General features: G+C 43.9%; 1 protein-coding gene across 1 annotated transcript; it reads right to left on the bottom strand.

Moving 5' to 3' along the window:
- Window positions 1-10241: 10241 nt before the first annotated feature.
- On the bottom strand, window positions 10242-13553 carry KCNE4 (potassium voltage-gated channel subfamily E regulatory subunit 4). Its single transcript, XM_079135558.1, has 2 exons — window positions 13248-13553; window positions 10242-12763 (listed from the first exon to the last, which is right to left on the bottom strand). The coding sequence occupies exon 2, from the start codon at window positions 12735-12737 to the stop codon at window positions 12225-12227; it is 513 nt and encodes a 170-aa protein (XP_078991684.1). The 5' UTR covers window positions 12738-12763; window positions 13248-13553; the 3' UTR covers window positions 10242-12224.
- Window positions 13554-22125: the final 8572 nt, after the last annotated feature.

Here is a 22125-nt window from a genome sequence, read left to right as displayed (position 1 = left end):
TCTAAATGTAACCTGTTATTTTTCCTTAGTAGCCTTTAAAATACTATCCTTATCCTATATGTTAGACATTTTCATAATAATGTGCCTTAGTATGTGTCTGTTGTAATTTTGTGTATTTGGAGTCCTACATGTCTCCTATATTTGATTTTTCCATTCCATTTTTAAAGTTTGGGAAATGTTCTGATATTATTTCATTGAAAAGATTGTGAATTCTTTTTGTATTTCAGAGCCATCATCTATCTCAATAAACCTTAAAGTTTGTCTTTTCATGTTATTCCATATTTCCTGAAAGTTCTAGCCATGGTGTCGTAATATCTTTTCTCCATGGTCAACATTATTTTCAAGATATGTATTTTGTCTTCATTGCCTGAAACTCTATCTCCCAAGTGATCAAGTCTCCTGATGATGCTTTCCATTGAATTTTTAATTTTGTTTATTGATTCCTTCATTTCAAGGATTTCCAATTGGTTCTTTTTTCAGAATCTCTATTTCCTTATTGAAGTGGCCTTTCACTTCTTTCATTTTCTCTCTGATTTTACTCCTTACTTCACCTTTTACTTCATGGATCAATTTAACTAAATTCCCTCTCTGACATTACTTCCTCTGTGGTGTCAATGGTTCTATTATTGGTATGTTTTGGTTTATTTGGGATGGATTGTTCCCTTGCTTTTTCATGTTGTTTGTCTGTCTACCCATCTAACAGTATGAATCTGAGTCAGTAGAATTTCTACCCTGTGAACTCATAGTGTCCCTAAAAGTTTCCAGCACCTCAGTTTATGAGGAGACAAATAATATCAACAACCAATGAAAACAATATACAGCACTAAACCAAATAGTTCCTACTATGAAATTTATAGTGTTGTCATAACAAAAAGAATTATGAGCAGATAAGCTATTGCCAACAGTAAAAACAGCAAATTTGCAAAGAGCTTGCAATTCTGAAAGGGGAACAGGGAGAGTACAGAAAAGATGTAGGATGTGGTGATTATGAGGGAGAAGGTAAGAAAATAGAAGTAAAAAATTAAAGGAAGAGTGGAAGAGAGAACAATAGAGTTTAGGTATTAGCAGAAGAAAAAAGGGAAAGAGAATCAAGGGAAACAGACAAGTGGGGAAAAAAAATAAAATGAAACCCAAATATATTCATCAACATCATAACCCTCAAAAGACTGAGCCATGTAAAATAATTACCTTCAAAATATGCTACAAATGAGAAAAAATAGTATGAATATCCATAAACCATTCAGCTCACAAACAGGAAAAAAAAACAAGAGAGAGAAGAGGGGAAAAAAAATCCTCCATGAAGTGTTAAGAAGTCGTCTCTGTTGCAGTGGTCAAAAATTGTCAATGAGAACATTTGTTTGTTATCTGTCCCAAAATGTCTTTCTTTCTATTTCTTCTTGAGGTATGTAGTATGTAGAAGAGTAGTTGGCCACAGGCTGTCAAATCCTTCTTCTTTTTGTGTTGTTGGTCAAGTTGCCAGTTGGGGTTCAAAAATTCTCAGTTTCCCTTCTCAGCAGTGTGAGGTAAGAGTGAGTTGGAGATTGCTGCCTGCTCCACCCTCAGGGCGGAGTTGCTGTAGTTTTCTGAGAGGAGTTCTCATAGGTGGAGCTCCTGAAGGTGGGGTTCAGTTCTAGGTAGGCCCCAGGTACTTGGCTGAATGGCAATTGATCAGAAGATTTTAGATCAGTGCACCTCCCAGTCCCAGTAGCTGTCAGTCCACTCTGGGTAATTGCACCCCAGAAGACTCCCCTGGGTTCCACCTGTGCAATGGAGGAGCCAATCTTCTACTCCTCCGACACCTGCAGACCCTGCCTTTCCTTGTCTCCTGGGTTCAGTCCTCAAGTTCAGGAACACCCACACCCACCACTTTAAATTCCAGGTCAGGCCCAGCCCTCCCAGCCAGTCCTGTGAGTCACTGGACTCAAAGGGGAGGAGAGAGCTGGTGGGTTTCCATATCCCACACTCATCTGTGTAAAACCCGTTCATCTGAATTTCTCCTGGTCTCCTAGGCATGCTATATGATGTATGGCCATTGTCTTCCAGGACTTTTTTTGGACCCAGCTCAGATTTGCCCTGTCTGGGCTCTCCCTGGGCAACTGGGAGAGACATGGTATCTTTCTCACATGAGGATATTGTGCAGCACCCTTTCTGGGTCAGTCTGGCAGTATCTTTGATCCCTGACATTTTTGTAATAATGCCTTAGACCTCCTCCAGATGTGGGTTCCTTTATTCCCCTATCCCTCCATTTTTCCCCTGGAGAGTCAGCTCTGGCAGACACAAGCAGCAGCAGTGATGGTGTCATGGAGGATTTCTTCTTTCTTTTATTGTATCCAACCTTCTGAATCCCTGGGATGCTTCAAATGTCCAGTATTAATTCCCCAGAGCTCCTTTTTTTTTTTTTTCACCCACCTTACTGAGAAGCTGCCAACCTGCTTTCTTGGATTCATGCCCTGGAGCAGCCTGGAAAGCAACCTCCTGTACTCTGCCATCTTCTGGTCTACTTTGTGTTTGTGGCTTTGTAGGACTGGTATGTGACTCTGCAAATGCAAGGAGGATTTTAAAGTGGTTTGTTGTTTTTATTTATGTTTTAAACCAGTAAGTTGTTTTCATGTTGGATTTTTATTGTGGTGGAGACCCATAAAGTGATCATGAATCATGCAGTATCAACTACCCTCTACCAGAAAAATCTTTATCTACCCACGTATTCAGAAACCTGGATTCTTAAGGCTAGTTTGAATTACAACCAATATATGTAAAACATACCTTAATCAATTTCTCAACATCAGAAATTAAGCATAATCAGACATAATGATATCTTGACTTAATTATAGTATTTTCTATATTTAAAAAAAAAGTACCATGATAGAAAAATCACACACCCAATCAATTTTCAATCACCAAGGAAAAATGAGCTCTTGACTAAAAATCAGACTGTTATGTTGATTTTGCCTCCCTACTTTCTGAAGCAGCACCTCTTCTGCATGCAACTTCTTCTGACTGGCACAATTTTCTCCCTGGGTATCTTTCATGGTGATCTGCTGTAAATCCAGGGGAATATCAGTCCCTGCAGCAACACACAGGAAGGAGCTAAGTATCCCCATACTAACAAAAGAGGTCAAATTTGCTCAGTGGATCAACTGAGCAGCAATGATAGGGAAGAAAGAAAGAATGAGACCTCTGAGTAGTTCTAACTCTAAATTAGCCACATTGGACTTCACTTTTCACAGTCAAATTTCCAAAAAGAAGTCACGAAAACAATCAAAGACTATTCCTTAGCATGCATCAATCTTTTGAACTTGTGAGAGCTATACCATTTTACAAAGCCCTATAGGTACAAACCACCTTCATGCTGTCAAAGGAATGCTCTACCCGCCCCTCATCTCTATGGCTGACCATATCCTTTATCTGCAGACTCTCTGCTTATTTGGCTCCTGGGCATTCTGCCATCCTGATTTTACTTGTTGGACTACTCCTGCTCTTTCTCCTTTTTCTCTTCCAATCTCTAAAGAAGTCACCAGTCTCTGAAGGACTGTGCATCATCCTCCCCTCCATCCCCAGCCACCCCGGACCATTTCAGCCACACTCCAGCTCTCAGGTGCATGATTCCTGTGCCCAGCTCCCACATCTGTCTCTCACTTCAGCTTTTGTTCCCATACTGCTTTTCTAAGTCCTTTCTAGGTATCATTTCAACCCCTCTAACTCGAAAGTCAACACAACAAATCCTTCCCAGGATTCATTACATTACTTGTTGCGGTCTGAGCGTCCCCTATAAGGTCCAAGTTGAAATTGAATTGCCATTGTGACAGTGTTAAGAGGTGGCCCTTAAGAGGCAATTTGTCATAAAAGCATCTCCTTCATGAATGAACTAAGGTCTTCATCTCAGGAGTGGGTTAGTTATAAAAGAGGGGAGTTCTACCCCTCCCCTGCTTTCTCGCCTTCTGATGCCTCCCACTACTTCATGACACAAGAATGCCTTCACCAGACACTGGCACCTTGATATTGGACTTCCCAGCCTGCAGAACTACAAGAAATAAATTTCCTTTATGTCTATGACCCCATCTGTAGTATTCTGCTATACAAAATGGGCTAATACTTCCCATTTTTATTATTTGCATTTCTACTCTTGATTATGGAGACTCAAAACCTTAGAGTCATCTTTTATTCTTCCCTCAACTTCATTGCCTATCATTTGACTCACTGGAAAACCTCACCCATTTCAGTTGCTCTGTATTTCTAGCTTCTGTATCTTGATTTCACCTTCCACTGCTCCATCCATACCCTTTTCACCTTTCCAACGAAATCTATTTTCTTTATCGATCTCCCTTATTCAATTCATTTTACAGGATGGGTGAAATGAGCACATTGAGAGAGGGAGTTTTTCTTATTGTACATCAGTGTCTAGCATGCTCCATCCCAAATGCTAATTTTTGAAACGTGTTCTATTTAGTTATACATGACAGCAGAATGCCTTTCTATTCACTGTACACAAGTGGAGTACAACTTTTTCACTTCTCTGGGTTGTATACAATGTAGAGTCACACCATTTGTGCAGTCATACATGTATATAGGGTAATGATGTCTGTTTCATTCCACCATCTTTCCCACCCTAAATTATTTGTAATTGGTGTAAGTACAATTCTGCTCATGCAAGCTTTCCCTGTGTCAACATTGCTCAGGTCCTGATGAAAGAAGTCTGGGGATAAATAATGACCATGTTAATGGAAGAGATTTCAGAGAAGGCCTTCTGAGTTGAGGTACAGGAAGGAAACTGCTTCCACCAGGTTTTAGACACCCACGACTAGCATATCATGAGAATATAAGTTGGGGACAGGTTTTAGGGTAATGATGAGTTCAAGTTTTGACTAGGAAATCTGAGGAGTTTATAGACATAAATGGATATAGTCAAAGGCACTGGTGTTCATGAGGAAAACGGAAGCTAGAGCCAAATGATCGTGGCTTGGAGATTGAGGGACAGCGTAGCAGGTGGTTGGGTACATCAACTCTGGAGCCAGAGTGCCAGGTTCAAATTTCAGTTCTGCTAACTAGCCTCACGACCCTGTTAGTATTCTTAACCTTTCTAGGTCTTAGTCTTTTTATCTGTAAAAGGGACTTAAAAATTCCTGTCTCTTGTGAGAATTAAATATAATGAGAGGAGAGCCTGCCCCATAAGAAGCATCAAAATGTATCAAACAGGTGTTCATTATAATTATTTACTTAATACTTGAAGATTTAAGTATGGGTAAGATCATCTAAGGGGAAAATGTAAAATAAGAATAAAAGAGCATGCGGACAGTAGAATGAGTGGGACATAACTTTCCCATGTTCACATACGAACACATGACCAGTGTAACTCCACATCATATACAATCAAAGAATGGGAAGTTGTATTCCATGTATGTATAATATGTCAAAACACATTCTACTGTCATGTATAACTAAAGATAACAAATAAAAAAATTTTAAAACAAACATGCTGATAGAGAACCCTGAGGATGGCAGCTCAAATGAAACACCCTAATTACCAAATGATACCACCTGGTGCTACATGGTGCTGGCTCTTGACAGGTTTGTAATCCTATGGAAAAGACACCATAACTCAGCAGTAATGAGTCATGAGGACAGTGTAATAAGAGTGTAAAAAAGGAGATTTTTAATAAAAAACAGAATCTCTGTACAAGCATTGTGTCCAGTTCTTTGGCAGAAATTCTGGGTGGAAGAAGAAGATAAAAATGAGAATCAGCTGCTTCCAGATCAGGCCTAAGCATGTAAAATTCGTAGTCAGAGGTGTGCTCTTGGGCTTCTGCATCACCCACATCCTCAGTCAAGAGCTGAACCTCCAATGTTTGTCTTCAAGAGTCCCCCTTTAGGGATATTAGACCTAGGAGCATTCTGCACGAGGGATACAAGAGAATATGACCCACTGTCATGCCAGAGCTGAGCAGAAATGAGAGAGAGAGAGAAAAAACTTTGTGCAGATAATTACAATGAATCCTGTGTGAATATTTCCCTCCTCCTATTTATAGTTCCTCAGCCTTTATTCAAATCCCATGGTGCTTTACGACATGACTTTGGGAAATGTGTTGACTCCTGCCCACTCAGATCCATCCCACAACAAGGACAGTAAGTATCCAGATTTGACCAGGGGAAAAAGAAGCTAATTCCCACTAAGGCTCCTGGACAAGTACATAAGGCAGTACTAGTGGCCCAGGGCTACTCAGGACAGACTCACGGTGCAGGCTTAAAAGAGAACATGGTAGAAGTCTGCAATCTTTGATGAGCCTTGAAAGAGATGTCTGTGGTCAAGACAAGTCACTTAACTTCTGTGAACATCAATTTCCCTGTCTTCAAAGATAGGGATTGGGCTAAATGATCCAGAAGACATCTTTCAGCATTCTGTCTCTCTAATACAGCCACAGCCTGTATTAAGCCTATTGGTAAGGTTCTACAGCAGTAACAACCAAACTCTCCACCTTTATACAGCTTAGATTTATTATTTCTTCATGTGAAGTCAGCTACATATTGAGGCAACTCTCCACAGCAATTGTGTTCCATGAAGTAACTAACTATTCTAGACTGCCACAGGCTCTTCCTGTTATTTGCACCATCTGGAATATGCAGTCTCATTGGTAACATGCAGGTAAGAATGGTGAGCAAAGAATCATATGTGGACTTCTTGCTGACTCAACTCAGAAGTGACCTATATGATTTCTACTCTGTTCACATGGGCCAGGAACCATGGTGGTATGAGGAAGAGGCAGACAGCAATTAAAAAACTGAATATTTTATGAAGTCACAGGGGAGAACAAAATGTTGGTAAATGTTGGAGATGTCTAAACACAGTCTCCAATCAAAGACAGATTTTCAATTTTCCAGCTGCTTCATATGTAGATTTGACAATGTTTTGAGAGCAGATTAAAAGATGATACTTTCTCCATTTTATTAATGAGGAGGTATGCTCAAGGAGCTGACCAACACATGCAATGTCACAGGGTTCCCTAATGTCCAGGACAAGACTAATTCCATGTCTCATACTCTCTGCTTCCTCGTAGTTAAACGAATATCAGGGCTTAAATCAGAAAAACTGCATCTGAATCCTGATCATTCATTACTTGACTAGCAACTAACTTCCTGACCCTCTTATCTAGATTAATAGTATTATAGACTACCTTACATTTCCCTTGAGAATATTAAAGAAAACAATCAAAAGAAAAGTGCCCCGTTACAGAGAAAAAAATTAGGTAAGACACACACACACACACACACATACACACGTGTGTATGTGTGTGTGTGTGTGTATATATATATATAGTCAACCTAGAATATACATATTCAACTTATATATAATATATATATTCAACTTACATATCATATATATGATATATATGAATATATATATATTAAATATATATATCATATATATTTAATTGCACCAGAGTCCACAACTATGGAAAGACATGAACCATGTATGCTTACATCCTTCCTAGAGCCAGAGAGCCCTCAATTAGCCAGAGACAGTTAATTTTAATGACTTTCATCCACATGCAGTCTATGGCATCTTTGGGGGTCAGCAGGTGCTACATTTCTCACCAGCACTTAGTAAAGTGCCTAGAATGGAGTGAAGCTCAATGCATGGGGTCACTGTAAAAATGGAACAAATTATGCACATGGCTTGTAATAAGTGCCAAATAAAGATTGTGCCTTGTAACGATGATTATTTTTGTTATTTGGGGTAATAGGAGGAAATGAAAGAAGGAGGGAGGGAGGGAGGGAGGGAAGTGGAGTAAAGAGAAAACAGGGGATGGAAAGGCATGAAGGACGGGAAAGGAGTATAGTTATCATTGATGAGAAGAATTCCTTGATCAGGTTTCTTAGCAAGAGAATGTCGGACAAGGATGGAAGAACACGAGCTTAGCCCTGCTTTGAATGGGCAGCCCTGTTTTGAAACCTGCAAGGAGTGGGCAGGAAGAAAGAATAGCAGTGAGCAGGACAAAAGGGGGACATTGTCCCTGCTCTGGGCTCAAAGCTCATCACCTGAGCCAAGAACCAAACCCCAACTTCATGAAAGAACCCTAGTGATCCAGCTCCAGTGGGCCCCAGCCTCCTTCAATCAAGTGGCCTTGACTGGTTGTCTCCATGGTAACAGCTTGCATCCCAAACTGTTCCTTCCTGTGTGGGAGGAAACACTTCATGAATGAGGAAAGGCAGAATCTGACAGTGGCTTTCTCTCTTATGACCCTTCTCCTTTGGCAAATCATGGCCTCTTTCTGAACAGTGCAGTCTCCTGAGGAAACCGTCTGCAGAAGAGGATGTTTCTGTGACTTTATTTGCAGATGCCTGCCCAGGAAGCATTTTTTAAAAGGAGAAGCCTGGAGCTGCTTCTTCTCGACTTTCACACAGCACTCAGTGTTTCTCATTTCACTCTTCTTTTCATGAACAGCTCCCCAAGGAGGGAGGCCAGTGTGTTGTCCTCGTGTTGAAAGAGAGAGGTCAGAGTGGGATAGCTTCCCCAGAGCAACAAAGCGCGCGGTGGAAGTTGGCTTAGAAAACCAGGCACACTAGGGCTGAGGCCACCTTCCTCTCTTTGCACATGCCCTGCCCTCCTTCAGGACACCTGGCTAACCTGTCTCCCTCCAACCCAGAGTGCGTCCTCAGCCCAGTCCCTAGCCCCTGAGATGCCTATGATTTTCTCCAGCCCAGAGCCAAGAGTTTAGCATAAATGGATGCTCTGCTTAAACCTTGAGTTTAAATGACATTTTTAAACTCAGCATTCTGCTGTGCCACAACGTCTAGGGTTAGAACAGTGTTTTACAGGATGATAAATGACCTTTCCATGGCTGAGCCCTGGAAGTGCATGTCTGACCACAAACTCTCCAATCACAGCTCCGAAGGCACCATGGGGTCCACTTTCCAACCAGGACTGTGAGCCAAGAGTGTTCATTCCTTGGCACGACTTCAGCCCTTCCCGATAGTTTTGATCCCATGATTCTGTCCACGAAAGAAATCCTTTTCTCCACAGCATCCCTGCCTGACTCTGACGTACAAAGGTGTAATTAGAACAGCATGGAACAAGCGGGACTGTCCACTGACCTCACCCCTTAACATTTAAGTGCTTTTAAAATATGTTTCTAATGTCTTAGGTGCACGGTCCAAATTCCCTGCTCAGTTTTTCACATGCATGAGTAAATCCACACAGACTAAACCCCTTGGGCCTTAGGTTCTCCTTAGAAGTTTTTTTTTTTTCTTTCTTTCTTTTTTTAAGAAAACAAATATTCCATTAAAACGACATAGTGTACTCTGCATATTTTTAGGACAATTAGAGTTTAGAATTCCCTCTTCTTCCGCCCATGGTAAGAAAAAAATTTTTCTTAACTATTTCCTGACCATAAATGACATTGAACTGTGATAAATTGAAAGGTTTTCTTATCTTTTAAAAAAATCTCTTCTTACATGGACAAAGTACCCACTGGTGGATTGAGAGCTTTGAGGTGATTTGGGAAGAACCTAGTTTCCCTGTACCACTGCCAGGTGGCCCCTTTAGGGACACAATTATTGAGAGCCTAATGGAACTAGAAAGTCAACAGTGGACTGAGAAACATAAAAATAAGGAGACTTTCTACCACCTGCTTAATTCAAAAATGGACCACAGGTCCTGGTAAGTTTTCTTTAGCACTGACTGTGTAAATACAACCAATAAAGCAGAGGCTGCAGCAGGCTAGCCATGCTTCAGCCTGTGGGGAAGAGTTACAGCAAGACCAAAAGGGACATCTGTCTTAGCAGGGAGGAGACTGGAAGAGAGTCAAGCCCAACTTGTGGACTTTGTACTCCATTGTGTTCCTAAGTTTGTGTTCACAGCAACACCCTGCCCATTAGGCTGAGCTGCTGAGGCCACACATGTTGATGACATGTGCCAGGCCAGCATGCAAATCAAATGTTTTCTTGCAACCAGATTTGGAGCAACATCTTAATAGCACTTGCCAAGCCACTACACATTCAAGTCCAAAGGCTTCACCACCTTCAGAGAAGTTGATGGAAGACCGTGCTCAGCCTGTTTTCTTTTCATTACAAAGCAGATCAAAGCTTATCACAGGTTGGAAAGCCATGCCTCACTCACCCCATGACTCAGGCAGAAATAAGATACCTTCAGCAGAGTCTGACTTGGAAGATGAGCGAAATTCATAGTTGACTGGAAGTATATGTCTGTGATGTCTGAGGAACTAGGAATTACATTGAAGAAGCAAAGAAAAAGCAGATGACTTTCCAGGAAAAAAAAAAATGTGTCTGTTTATTTAAATTAAAAAATACTGTGAAAATTACAAACCATTAAATACAAAAGACAATTCTATACAACTCAATAGAATAAAAAGGAAGTATATACATCACTTTTTAATAGGCGCAGATAGACTGGCACCAAACTTCAGGATTAAGCAATGGAAAATGTGACAAGGCACATGTCCGTCGCAGTGAAGTTTCAGAATTCAAGTGATTCCAGGCAAGAGGCCAAACTCAACTTGGCTTCTTTCAACTTAAACGGCCCCCTTTGGAGTAGATCCACACTCTGAGTTTTAAAGTGAACAGAGAGCCCTTCTTCCCCAAACAAATTTTCTCTAGCTCTGGGTCAAGGCGGACTGATCAACCAGCTCCATTACTGTTAACACTTCCATGGTAACAGTAGTAAATGACTGTGCCTCCAATCCAGGGAGAGTGTATATATATATATATATATATTTTTTTTTTTTTTAAGTTTTTTACTAGAATTAAATCTGATGCTTTGGTGTGCTTCGCTCCCTTCTTGTCTTCAATGGCTGACAAAGCTACTGACCACAGGAATACATACTGACAAGTGGTCCTGAGCATTTCCTTCCAGACTTCTCTTTCCCTTAGCTGGGAGTTCACAACCTACCATCCAGAGAACAGTGGAGAGCAAAATGTGGTATCTGCCTTTTTAGTTTAATCCTGGAGAAATGACAGCAGGGTTAGCTGGTGATCAGCCGAATTCCCCAGTTACACATACTCAGAGTCTCTTAACTGCTCCTTTAAATCAGCAGATCCTTTTTCAGACTAACTGGCCAAAGGGGAAATATTTGGTCCAAGCTTCCTCACACCAGGCCACGGAGGATTTATCACAGAGTCCTGAAATCTAAAGACATCCTCCCAGCCCCCTGGGGCTGCACATCCTCAGGAGCCTCATGAAGGCAGCAGGCCTCTTGAAGACATGCCCAGGACCACACAGCAGATGAGCGTCAGGGCTTGGGATCAGCAAGCACAGAACTTGGACCCCAGCTTTGTGCGATTTCTGCCTGAATATGCCCTTTTAGGTCTCAGCTACGTGACGAAATACCACATTGTGAGTCCCGCGGTATGTTCTCTCCCAGCTCAGAAAACTAGGCTGGGAAAATGAGAAACGGCTTGGCCTTGTTCAACCCCACCAATACTCCTTCTGGAAAGATGAGGAAGAGCCCCCTGCATGACCAGAGTGGAGGCTAGATTCTGAGGAAGCTCTCTGACCAAAAGAGCGTCATGCCAGCCTGTAATGCTGGACGGTCATGAGCTCGAGGTCATAGGTGAGACAAAACACCAAAAGAGCAGATCATCTCCTACAACCCCAGCTAGTGCCAACAGGTTTAAAAGTTGCTTTTTTTCTTTCCTTACATTGTGCAAACAGGCTGAGTTCAGATCTCCATTTCTCCTATCCGAAACTATCCACCAAAATTTCCCCTCTAATCCAAAGACCTCCAGAAGCAGCGTGTAACCTGCTGTGAACTAATGCCACAGGTACATAGTAGAGATACTTACAGCCAATTAGATCTAGAAGAACAAAGCTCTAGGCAAATTAGCAAATCAAGACTAGTCCCTCAGCCTGCCCTAGGCATTTAGCAGCCCCAGCCAAGGGCAGATGCTGCGTAAGTGACCCTGGGCATCCAGTGAGAAAATGAGGAGCACATCATCTGGTCAAAAGCTGAACAGGAACCCTAAAACCCCGGACCCAAAGTAAACGTCCACACTGCACATCTTTGGGGCTTTTTGGGTGGTGGATCCCAATCGCAGGCACCTCGTGTACTCCAGCTGAGCCTTGTCCCTCGCCCTACCCTATTTCAGGGGCTTACTGAGGGCCTGTTCAAAGTGGCAGCTGCACTGCAAAAGTGAAACCAGACACTTGATGATGACTTTTCTTTTTCTAAGAGTGCTGCTGGCTGGCAGAGCCACCTCCAAGATCCCCGGGGGTGCTAGGAATTCCGATGGATGTTCTCAGAGGAGCCTTCGCTGCTCTCGTTGAGAGGCGTCTCTGAAGTCTCCTCCAGCTCGTCATCTGCCCCCTCCTCCTGGATGGTGAGATGCACGTCTGGGGAAGAAGACTCAGAGCTCACGCTGTCCCCTTCCATGGAGCAGAGGGTGCAGGACAGTGCAGGGGCCACGCTCTCTTGCAACATGTTCAGCATCATGGGCACCTGCACTGACCTCAGGCCTGAAACCATGGGCAGCGGCTTCATGGCCTCTCCCCAGAGCCTCTCCTCATCTTTGTACAGCAGCAGGAGGCTGGACTTCTTCTCCCGCCTCTTGGATTTCATGTAACCCAGCATGATTCCAATCAGGAAAACGCCGTAGAAGGACATGACAACCAGGATGTAGAAGTATTCGTTGCCGTTGCCGCTGCCGTTGCCAGGCACGTGGGACTCGAGGGGGCTGCTGGAGGCTGCGGTGCTGGGGTGTGTGCTGTTCAGAGGCTCCATCTTCAGCATTGAAGCAGGGCGCACACAGCCGGGGTCTGGGGAGAAAGCCACAGATTAGAGCTCTCCTACCAGGCCAGCAGGAGGTTTGTGCAGTCACAATATCAAAACGTTTATAAATGTATGAAAGAAAGGGCAGTAGGAAGTTCCACCAAAGAGTTAACAGGGGTTAGCTACGGGGGACTGGAGGGCCAGCGGGAAAGGAAGAAGAACTTTCACTTTTTAGCGTCTGTTATATATCCGTCTTCTGTGCATTTCATAAATGAGTATGTATTGCTTTCATTCTTTAAAACATTCCCTATGCCAGCAAGCACAGAGAAAATAAATAATATTAAAAATCAGGTCCCACACTTTAACCGATGAAGCAGAACCAAAGGTTTGCATTTCACTTCTAGAACTTACACTTTTTAAAATTCAAAGCAAATTCCCTTAGACCAAAGGAAACAGAAAGAAAAGAACTTGGTGCATTGGTACTTAGGAACAGTACTCTTTCAAAGAAGCAAAGAAGCACAGCTGACTTACCAAAGGCTGGCAGTGCCTCTGAATTCCTGAATGGTCAGGTCCAAGAGCGCTCCTCTTTCGTGCTCGGCTCGCACTCTGACAGCTCCGCTGCTGCAGTTGGGGATATATAGTCAAGAAATGCATCGTCACGTGTTCCGGGAGGAAAATTTACAACAGAGGTTGAAGGCGGCAGAGTGAGCTGCAAACTCAAAGCTCAGCAGTTCAACTCCCTGAACTTCACAGCTGTGAAAAGCAGAAGACTAGGAAGGAGAAGCTGCTCCTCATGCCCCAGCCAGAGCCAGAGTTTTCAGGTGGCCGTGGAGTGAGTGCAGAGAGGAGAAAAGAATGTGCAAGGTTGGAACCGTGACTCCAAAGTCCAGCCTCAGAGAAAATGAGTCCCTGCTTCATGTCCCTCTAGGGAATAACCATTATGTCATCTGTAGAATTCGAAGGCAATCAACTCCCACAGTCTGCAGGAAATAAGTACAGGATTTACAGTCAGGAAACTAGGGCTTAGGTGTCAGATAATTTGCACGATCTGTGCAAATTAGATAAATCCCTCCTTAAACTTCCTATACCTCAGATGCTTGATCCATAAAACTGCTGGGTGGCGTGGTGGGGGGGAGCTTCAGAGTGTAGAATTGTATGAACCATGGGAACTTGTAAGTTTCTTTTGACTTAACCCCTCTAAAGCTCGAAGTCCGTCTGGTACACAGGTTAGCCCTTTAACAACCCAGCGAGATTCTACCTGTCTGCTGAGAAATCAAATCTATTTTTTATAATCGTTATTTTTAAAAATCTTCCGGATTCTTTTCAATGGTCTGCATGTCGGGGAAAGATGTTATGGCAACAGATGCTACGAGCAGGTTAGGCTCCAGGGTACAATGCACAGCTGAAGCTCCACCGGACCCATTCACGCACCCCAGTCCTCCTTCCAGCAGGCAACAGAGGATTCTTCTGGCAAGACGCAGAGCTCAGCTCAAGTTTGGAAACTCTAGGTGGACCTGTGCAAATTGGCTGTCGTGATCCAAGAGGGACGCTGAAGATGTTCAAGACTTCGCTGCCAGCCTCTCTGCTTCCCTGCATGCTCATCCTTAGAGTGGAAGGGGTCCTCAGCCTCCAGGAGTCTGTGAATTACAGTCAGACTCCTTGGCCAGCCAGCTCTAAAGGGAATATCGCCTGTGGTCCTGTTGTTAAGGAGAAACTCAGGGAGTGCGTGTAGACATCCCTCTGACCCATCAGAACACACACAGCACAGGCACAGAACTTTCACTAGAAACCTGGCTTCATGCCTGACCCTGATTCTAAGAGGACACCTATGGAAAGAGTGGGATGCTGGATCCAGGCTGCTGCCTCTCCCACTAGGCCACCCACCTCATGTTTGAGGCTGTGCTCATCCCATGAACCCCCAGTCAGCAGTGAGGTATCAATGGCCCATATCGTAAGCACTAAATTATCCATACAGTGGAACTTTGCTCACAGCAGTAAAGATGCCCTTAAATTCATGTCAATCCTTAAAAAGCACCACAGCTTTCTCGGCCATGGTAGTCTTGGCTTTGCCCACCCGTATCCGTCCCAAGCTGGCCACTTCATCCATATCTGAGCCTGCAGCCTATGCCTGTTGATCGCCGATCCCAGTGTCGTCGATCATGTACCCTTTGTTATATAGGAGATTAGTAAACACCAGGGGTTGTCAAGCACTGTGAACTGGAAGATCTGAGGAGCAGAGAGGAGGTGGGGAGAGGGGTGACCATGTTCAAGGAGGAGGAAGTGCAAGGCCTGATGCCAGGAAGCCCAACAGAGGCTGAAGTTTCAAACAAAATCAATCCCCAGACCTGAACCAACAGTCTCTAAAACCAAGAGCAGACCTGTACTAGGACAAATCTAAAATGGAGTCCAAGGACGAGGCAGGTCAGAGATGCAGGAGGAGCGATAGCCACTGCAGGATTCACGGCGGGAGCTAGGGAGGGAAGCTGCTGATGACCACATGGTGCCGGCTGCCTCGGGTGCCTTGGACTCCCCGCACGGATTCTTCCGTGAGACAGGAGCAGGTCACGCACTCAGTGCTGTCTGGCAGAGGGCGCCTGCTGGATTTGTGTGTGTCGTTGTTGTGGAGAGTCCCACCCCCGAGCCTCCAGGGGTTTCTGGTCACTTCCCCATGTGCACGTTCCTCAATGAGACCTTTTCTTCTCTCCCTTTCTGTCCACTGCTCCTCAGGAATGGAACTTAAGATTTGGGCCTGAGACCCTGTGACACCTAGCTCAGTCTTCTCTGCAGCTCTCCTTCGTGACGTATGGAGAGGACAGTGACAGAGAATAGTGGGGTGGACACTGAAGAGGGAGGAAGAAGCACCAGGGCCCAGGAATGACTAGTTACATGCACGCTGCACTACAGATTCAGGAGACGGCCATGCCAAAACATTAATCCATCCTGCAAATACGTTCTCCTCCTCTGTCATCTGCCTTCCTGTTTCTGTATAGGGGTCTTTTCGAGAGCAAATACTTAATACTGATGAAGTCCTATTCATCAAATTTTTTTTTATGGTTGTTCTTTATAAATCCTGGTCTAAGAAAATTTTGTTTGACCTCAGGTCATGAAGACTTTCTTCGGTTTTCCTTCTAGGAGTTTTAGAGTTGTTTTACATATTTAAGCCTATGAGCATTTCAAGTAATTTTATTGCATCGTTGTATCATATAAAGTTTGAGTCAAGGTTCTTTCCTTTCTTTTCATATGGACCTTCCGTTGCCCCACCACTGTTTGTTGAAAAGACTATCTTTTTCCTATCAAACTATCTTGAAATTTTTGTCAAAAATTAATTAATCTCTATGTACGGGTCTGTTTCTAAACTCTTCGTTCTCATCCCTTGCTCTATCTAACCTTATGTTGCTATTACACTGTTTTGAGAAAACTATTTAAAACTGGTATTGTATTTGTTTGTTTATTTATTTATTTTGATACTAGGGGTTGAACCCAGGGGTACTTTACCCCTGAGTCACATCCCCAGCACTTGTTATTTTTTATTTTGAGACAGGGTCTCCCAAATTGGTCAGGGCCTCACTAAGTGGCAGAGGCTAACCTCAAACTTGTGGTCCTCCTGACGCAGGCTCTGGAGTTGCTGGGATTATAGGTGTGCCGCAGGGCCCAGCTTAAACTGGCATCTTAAATAAATCCAAGATACGTCGTAGTCAATATCTAGCTGAGCATCAGCAGACACACGTCAACCCTGGGAGGGATGACCATAATCATTTCACTGATTCGGAAACTGAAGTCAGAAAAGCTAAGCAAATTTCTCATGGCCATGCCATTAGTAATGGGGCTGGGATCTGAACCCAGGCCTGTGCAACTCCCAAACCCATTCTGTTTCTACTACTTGTATCTCACTTAATGAGAACCAAGAAAGGAAGAGAGAAAGAATAGAAAGTGAAAGACCCCATATCTTTTTCAATTTGGGGGGAGGAATCTTCATAAACCTTTTTTATAAAAGCATGAATTCCTAGATGACCAGTTCCTCAAACACAGACGCAAGCATGTAGTTACAGATTGTTCCTTCTGAGCTCGCGTTATTTTCAATATACAAGGCTGCACACACACACCTGAATATCCTAGGGGCTATAGGTGAAGCAGTATACCCCTACCCTGAATCTATGCAGCCCCTAGTACAACAGTTTCCCTTTCGTTTACACACTTTTCTCTTGTTTTTATGTGTTGTTTACCTTCTTCTTCTTGTGAAACTGTTGTTCCCCATACCCCCACCCCCCGCGGGATCCTGACATACACTTTCTCTAGAGTTTTGAGTACTTTCATTTCCTGGTAACGTCATTTTTACAAGATGACCCAGGAGTCCCTGGCTACACATCTCTGAAATTATGTTAACAACTTCTGTGACTAAACAAAGTCCGTGCTGGGATAATAGCGCAGCCACAAATCTCATCAGATTAAACAGAAGGCTGGAGGCTGGAGACCTGACCCAGCTCAGCCTCACCCGAGCTACGTGACTGGCCCCGTTGCATAATTTCTGTTTCTGTTCTAGCCACCCACAGGCATGTCAAGAGTAGGATTAATTATGCCAAGATCCTCAGAAATGTCCCATCAGCCAACAGGCTGCCCCACCCCGAGCAGACCAGGATGCAGGTTTGACAGAGCCCTGCAAACAGAACCCTGGATGCCTACCACTGGTCTTGCTCTTCCCAGAAACCCTGAAAAGTCGTGTCTGGGAACTCTTGAAACCGGTCATCCCCTCTGAAGCCCTGAGTCACTCTCCCTGTGTGCGTACTGTTTAGCATTCCTGGCGCTCAGAGGAAGACAGGGCCGAGTATCTGTAAGGTATTTCTGGCTTCCCTACCTTACACCCCCTGCCCCCATAACACCAGCTACATCTCAGGAGGATGTGGCTGTCACGGCTGTGACCACGTCCCGCCTGGACATCATCAAAGATGGCTAGGGTGGAAGAACCCCAAACTCCAAAAATTAAAGAGTAATGTTGGCATTAACTCACCTTTATTGTTTATTACCCAAACGTTCTTTTCACCTGATTTTAATCTAACAAATATTTTCACAGTACCTAAAGCATCTCAGAATTGCTCTAAGCACTTCACCAATTTCATTTAATCTTCATAAAAACCCCATACTATCTCCCACTACACAGATCAGGAAATGAAAGCACAGAGAGGTTGACGTTTCCTGCCCTGGATCACACAGCTAGTACACGACTGAGCTGGGAACCCGGAGCTGAGAAAAGCCAAGAAAAAGGAAAAAAAAAAAAAAAAGCAAAGCATCACCTCTGCCTCTGTGGAGCTTACAGATAGTGCAGGACACGGACAAAGATCCAAATATCCTCCGTGTAAAATAGCAAGAGTGACCAATATTATGAAAGAGGTAATACTAGGAAAGTCAGTTTTGGTGTGATTTGAACTCCTTAGCAAAATCAGGGAGGTCTCCTTTGAGGAAGTGACCACCAAGTTAGGATCTGATGATTGAGTAGAAGCTGGACATATGTATTGAGAAGGTAAGAGAATTTTGTCCAGCGGTAATCTGGAGAAGAAAATAGGGAGCAAAGAGGGATGGCAAGACTGAGGAACTAAAAGGTCCACCAAGGCAGCAAGGAGAAGACGGAGCTGCCCAGGCTGGTGTGGGCAGAGGTATATCACCTGGGAGGCCTGAGGACAAGACAGCAAAGGGACAGAAGCTAGACCCCTGCCTCGAGGAGCTCAGTATGCACCAGGGAGGCCCAAGGAGTGGGGCAAGCGTGTGAGAGTTGGGGACTGGCTGAACGTGTGGTCACAGAGGACCTAACACAAGCTGAGGGCATGGAAGTCCAAAGTGTGCCTGTGCCAAGTGGAGGAGCCCAGGAAACCAGGAGAGCTGCTGACTGACTGGCATGTTCGTGAAGAAACCCCTGAAACAGGGACTTTGCCTCCAAAACTCAGATCGAGTATTTCAGATGATTTAAATAAAGCACTTAAAGGTACCTCAGCATCATTCTCAAGGGCCATCAGCGGTGTGTTTGGAATAATCCCCGATCAAAATTTGGACAAGGTGACACAGAGCTCCCAGAAACAAGAGGACCAAATAAACCAGTCAGTGTCTGGAGTTTGAAAAGAGGGATGGCAGGTCTAGGTGAGACACCTGGAGTGCGAGGGAGGCCGTGGCCCCGCCCACCAACCGCCTCCAGCTGCCCAAAGCTCAAGCAGCAGAGGAGAGGAAAGAGGAGCTTTAACTCAAATGAACTTGAACCCTTATGACCATCACCTGGGACTGCACGTACTCGTTATGGAACTGAGACGATTCAAGGACACCAGAGTTGCTGTAGGATTTTTATTACCTAAGAATGGCTAGAAAGTTATGGGAACCGGGCTGGGGAGACAGCTCAGTTGGTAGAGTGCCTGCCTCACAAGCACTAGGCCCTGGGTTCAATCCCCAGCTCCGCAAAAAAAAAAAAAAAAAAAAGTCATGGGAACTTCCCCTGATATCCATCACAGGGCAGGGCCTTAGAGAATGACTCTGAGGAAATATTAGGAGCCAGACAGAAGACTGCATGGCAGCTGAGGATGCCATGCGAGTACTGTTTGCCTATCGTAAACAATACATGTGTAAAAGCTTAGGACAGCATTAAGCACATAATGAGCATCCATGTATCATAAATATTGAACAATGTTAGAAAGTGCACAAAGACAATAGGGTTGCTGCATGCGTTACCTACTTGAAATTTAAATTTAAGGATCACAAGCAATCACTCACTACTTTATCCCCAGGCTCTAGAATGACACCTAGCCCACAATAGATGTTCTAAAAACGTTTGTTAACTGAATAACAGAAAGAAGATGCTAAGTGCTGTTCACACACATTCTTATTAAAGTCTCACCAAGTCCCAATGACAGCAATTATGAGAAAAACTTTATAAATGTGAACACTGCAGTCTGAAGAGTAACTTGTCCCGTCACATAGCAGGAAGTAGCAAAGCCAGGAGGAACCGTTCTGTCTCCTGCTGAAACCATGCCAGACACATACTCCATTTCTGGGACACACAGTGCTCAATCATTGTTGGTCACTTCCTCTGGCCCCAGATCATCAAGAGATCAGGATGCAAAGAGGATGCTGAGGAAAAGCTTCAAGGGATTTCAGTTGAGGAAGACACTGACACTTTCATTAAGAAAATGATTCACAACCTTCAAATGACTTTCCTGAACCTTCTAAGTATCTGATGATAACACCACATAGCACCCAGTAAAAACTAATCTCCATTTAGCTCTGACTCTCACACATACCAAAGTTAGTTTGTTCTGAGAATGGACTTGCACAATGGATTTCAAGAGTACTTCATATCTTGGGTTGCCCTTCTGAAAAACAGACTAAACTGTGGTTGACAGGAAACGAGGGTCCCCTTCCTCCAGGGACTGGCTTCCTGTTGCAACAATTTCCCATCACCTTCTTCCATTCATTTTCCTCGAGGGACAGAGCTGGGGTCTAAAGGGCAGGGCAGCCCAAAGCAGACAGGCCATGAAGCATCTCCATCTTTGCACAGTTCTGCTCCTCTGGGTCAGCTCAGGTAGGCAAGGAGAATCAGCATGCTATCCAGAAAGCTCACCCCATCAGTATCACGAAGGCTGTGATAGGTCACACCCAGGACCTGATACCAAAGCTAATTCTGCAGGCAGGGAAGCAAATGTGAAAAGTGCTATACTGCTTCTTATAGGTGACCAAGGAGAAAAAAAGACCTGGACACTAGAGAGCTGAGACTGATGCCAGTCCGTGCTGAGTGAGCAAGCTTTCCTTCCAAGCTCAGTAAGTCACTCAGTCCTGCACACAAGCAGGAAAGGACATCAGAAATTCTAATCTATGCTGCATAGCGAGGTGACAGACGAATGGATCCCAGTTCTGCTGAGGGACGCCTGAGGTCTGAGAAAGACTCACAGTGAGTGATCATTGGTCATTAGTCAAGTAGACTCAGAGCTGGTGTCCCAGGCAAATATTTCCAGAAATTTCAGCCAAATCCATCATGGTTCTGGTCCCATATTTTGCATGATAGCATATTTATGTGGCCTCTATCTGTTCATTTATTGTTGATTCACTTATTCAAATAAATGCACCTATTTTCTAACCCAAGTCAATAGATATTTTACAAAATTGAAGAATCAAGATAATTTTTCAGCCATTCCAGGAAAGTAAGTCAAATACAAATAAATAAAATCAGTGTCCCACAAGGGATGGGACTTGGTCAGATCTCGGCTTCACAGCTGAACAATACTGACTTCCTCTCTGAACAGAACCAGACATTTGTCTACCATGAATCACATGCAAACCCCAGTAATGCAGACCCAGGGCTGTCACCTAATCCTACGTTGCATCACCATGATGTTCCTCAGGCCTCTAGAGATTCCTTAGCATGAGAGCTGTCGGACTCAACTGCTCCAACTAAGATGAACAGCCCAGGCCCAACTCAGAGGAAGCCTGGCCCCTGGGGGCAAGTCTCCTGGGAAAGGAACACGCATGTGTCTATGGTGTGTGTGTGTGTGTGTGTGTGTGTGTGTGTGTGCGCGCGCGCGCGCGTGCGCGCGCGCATGTTGTGAAAATTAAATCTGAGGCTCACTTGAAATGTATACACTCTATGCTTTTGCTCTTCTTTCCGTGTAAAGGTTTAAGTTTTTCTTTTTAAGGAGTTGGCCAGCAAATTTTACCTCTTTCTTTAGGAAAATTTTGGTTAGATTATCCAAGTCATCTGGTGTAAGAAGAGAAATAATAATCCCCCATGACAATAAGGAACAGGGAGATTAGGGAGTTATTGGAAGAACAGGGTCTTCAATCAGATGTCTGTACTAGGGTCACTCACCAGCTGTGGGGCACTAGGAAATTTATTGAGCACATCTGTGCCATGATTAAGGTTGTCAGGATTGAGTGAAATAGGGTGTCAGAACTGTGCAGAGTCTGCTGCCTGCTAGGCACTCCTTAATTTAGCTATTAACATAGGTTCTTATCAGGACCAGGCTATGTGCTTAACAGTTTTAAATTGACATGATATAATTTCTACACTCTAAAATGTGCAATTTTCAAGTGTATGATTCAGTGGCGTTTTTTTCCAGCTTATTCACAATGTGGTATAACTATCAACACTATCTAGTCCCAAAACATTTTCATCATCCCAAAGAAATACCCCATGCCTGTTAATAGTCACCTCGTTCCCAGCCCCTGCTGCCTTTACAGCCGTTACTTTCTCTCTTCACTTTCTCTCTGGACTTGCCCATTCTGGACATTTCATAGAAGTGAAATCACGTCGTAATATGTGGGCCTTTGTGATTGTTTCTTTCACTTAGTAAAGCGTCTCAAGGTCCCACCATTTTGAGGAACATCTACCCCAGTGGATGTGAAGTAGGATCTTGTCATGGGTGAAAAATACTGTCTTACT

This window comes from Sciurus vulgaris (assembly GCF_902686455.1).
Source record: "Sciurus vulgaris genome assembly, chromosome: 3".
Lineage (NCBI taxonomy): Eukaryota > Metazoa > Chordata > Mammalia > Rodentia > Sciuridae > Sciurus > Sciurus vulgaris.
This window is presented reverse-complemented; position numbering and strand designations above follow the sequence as displayed.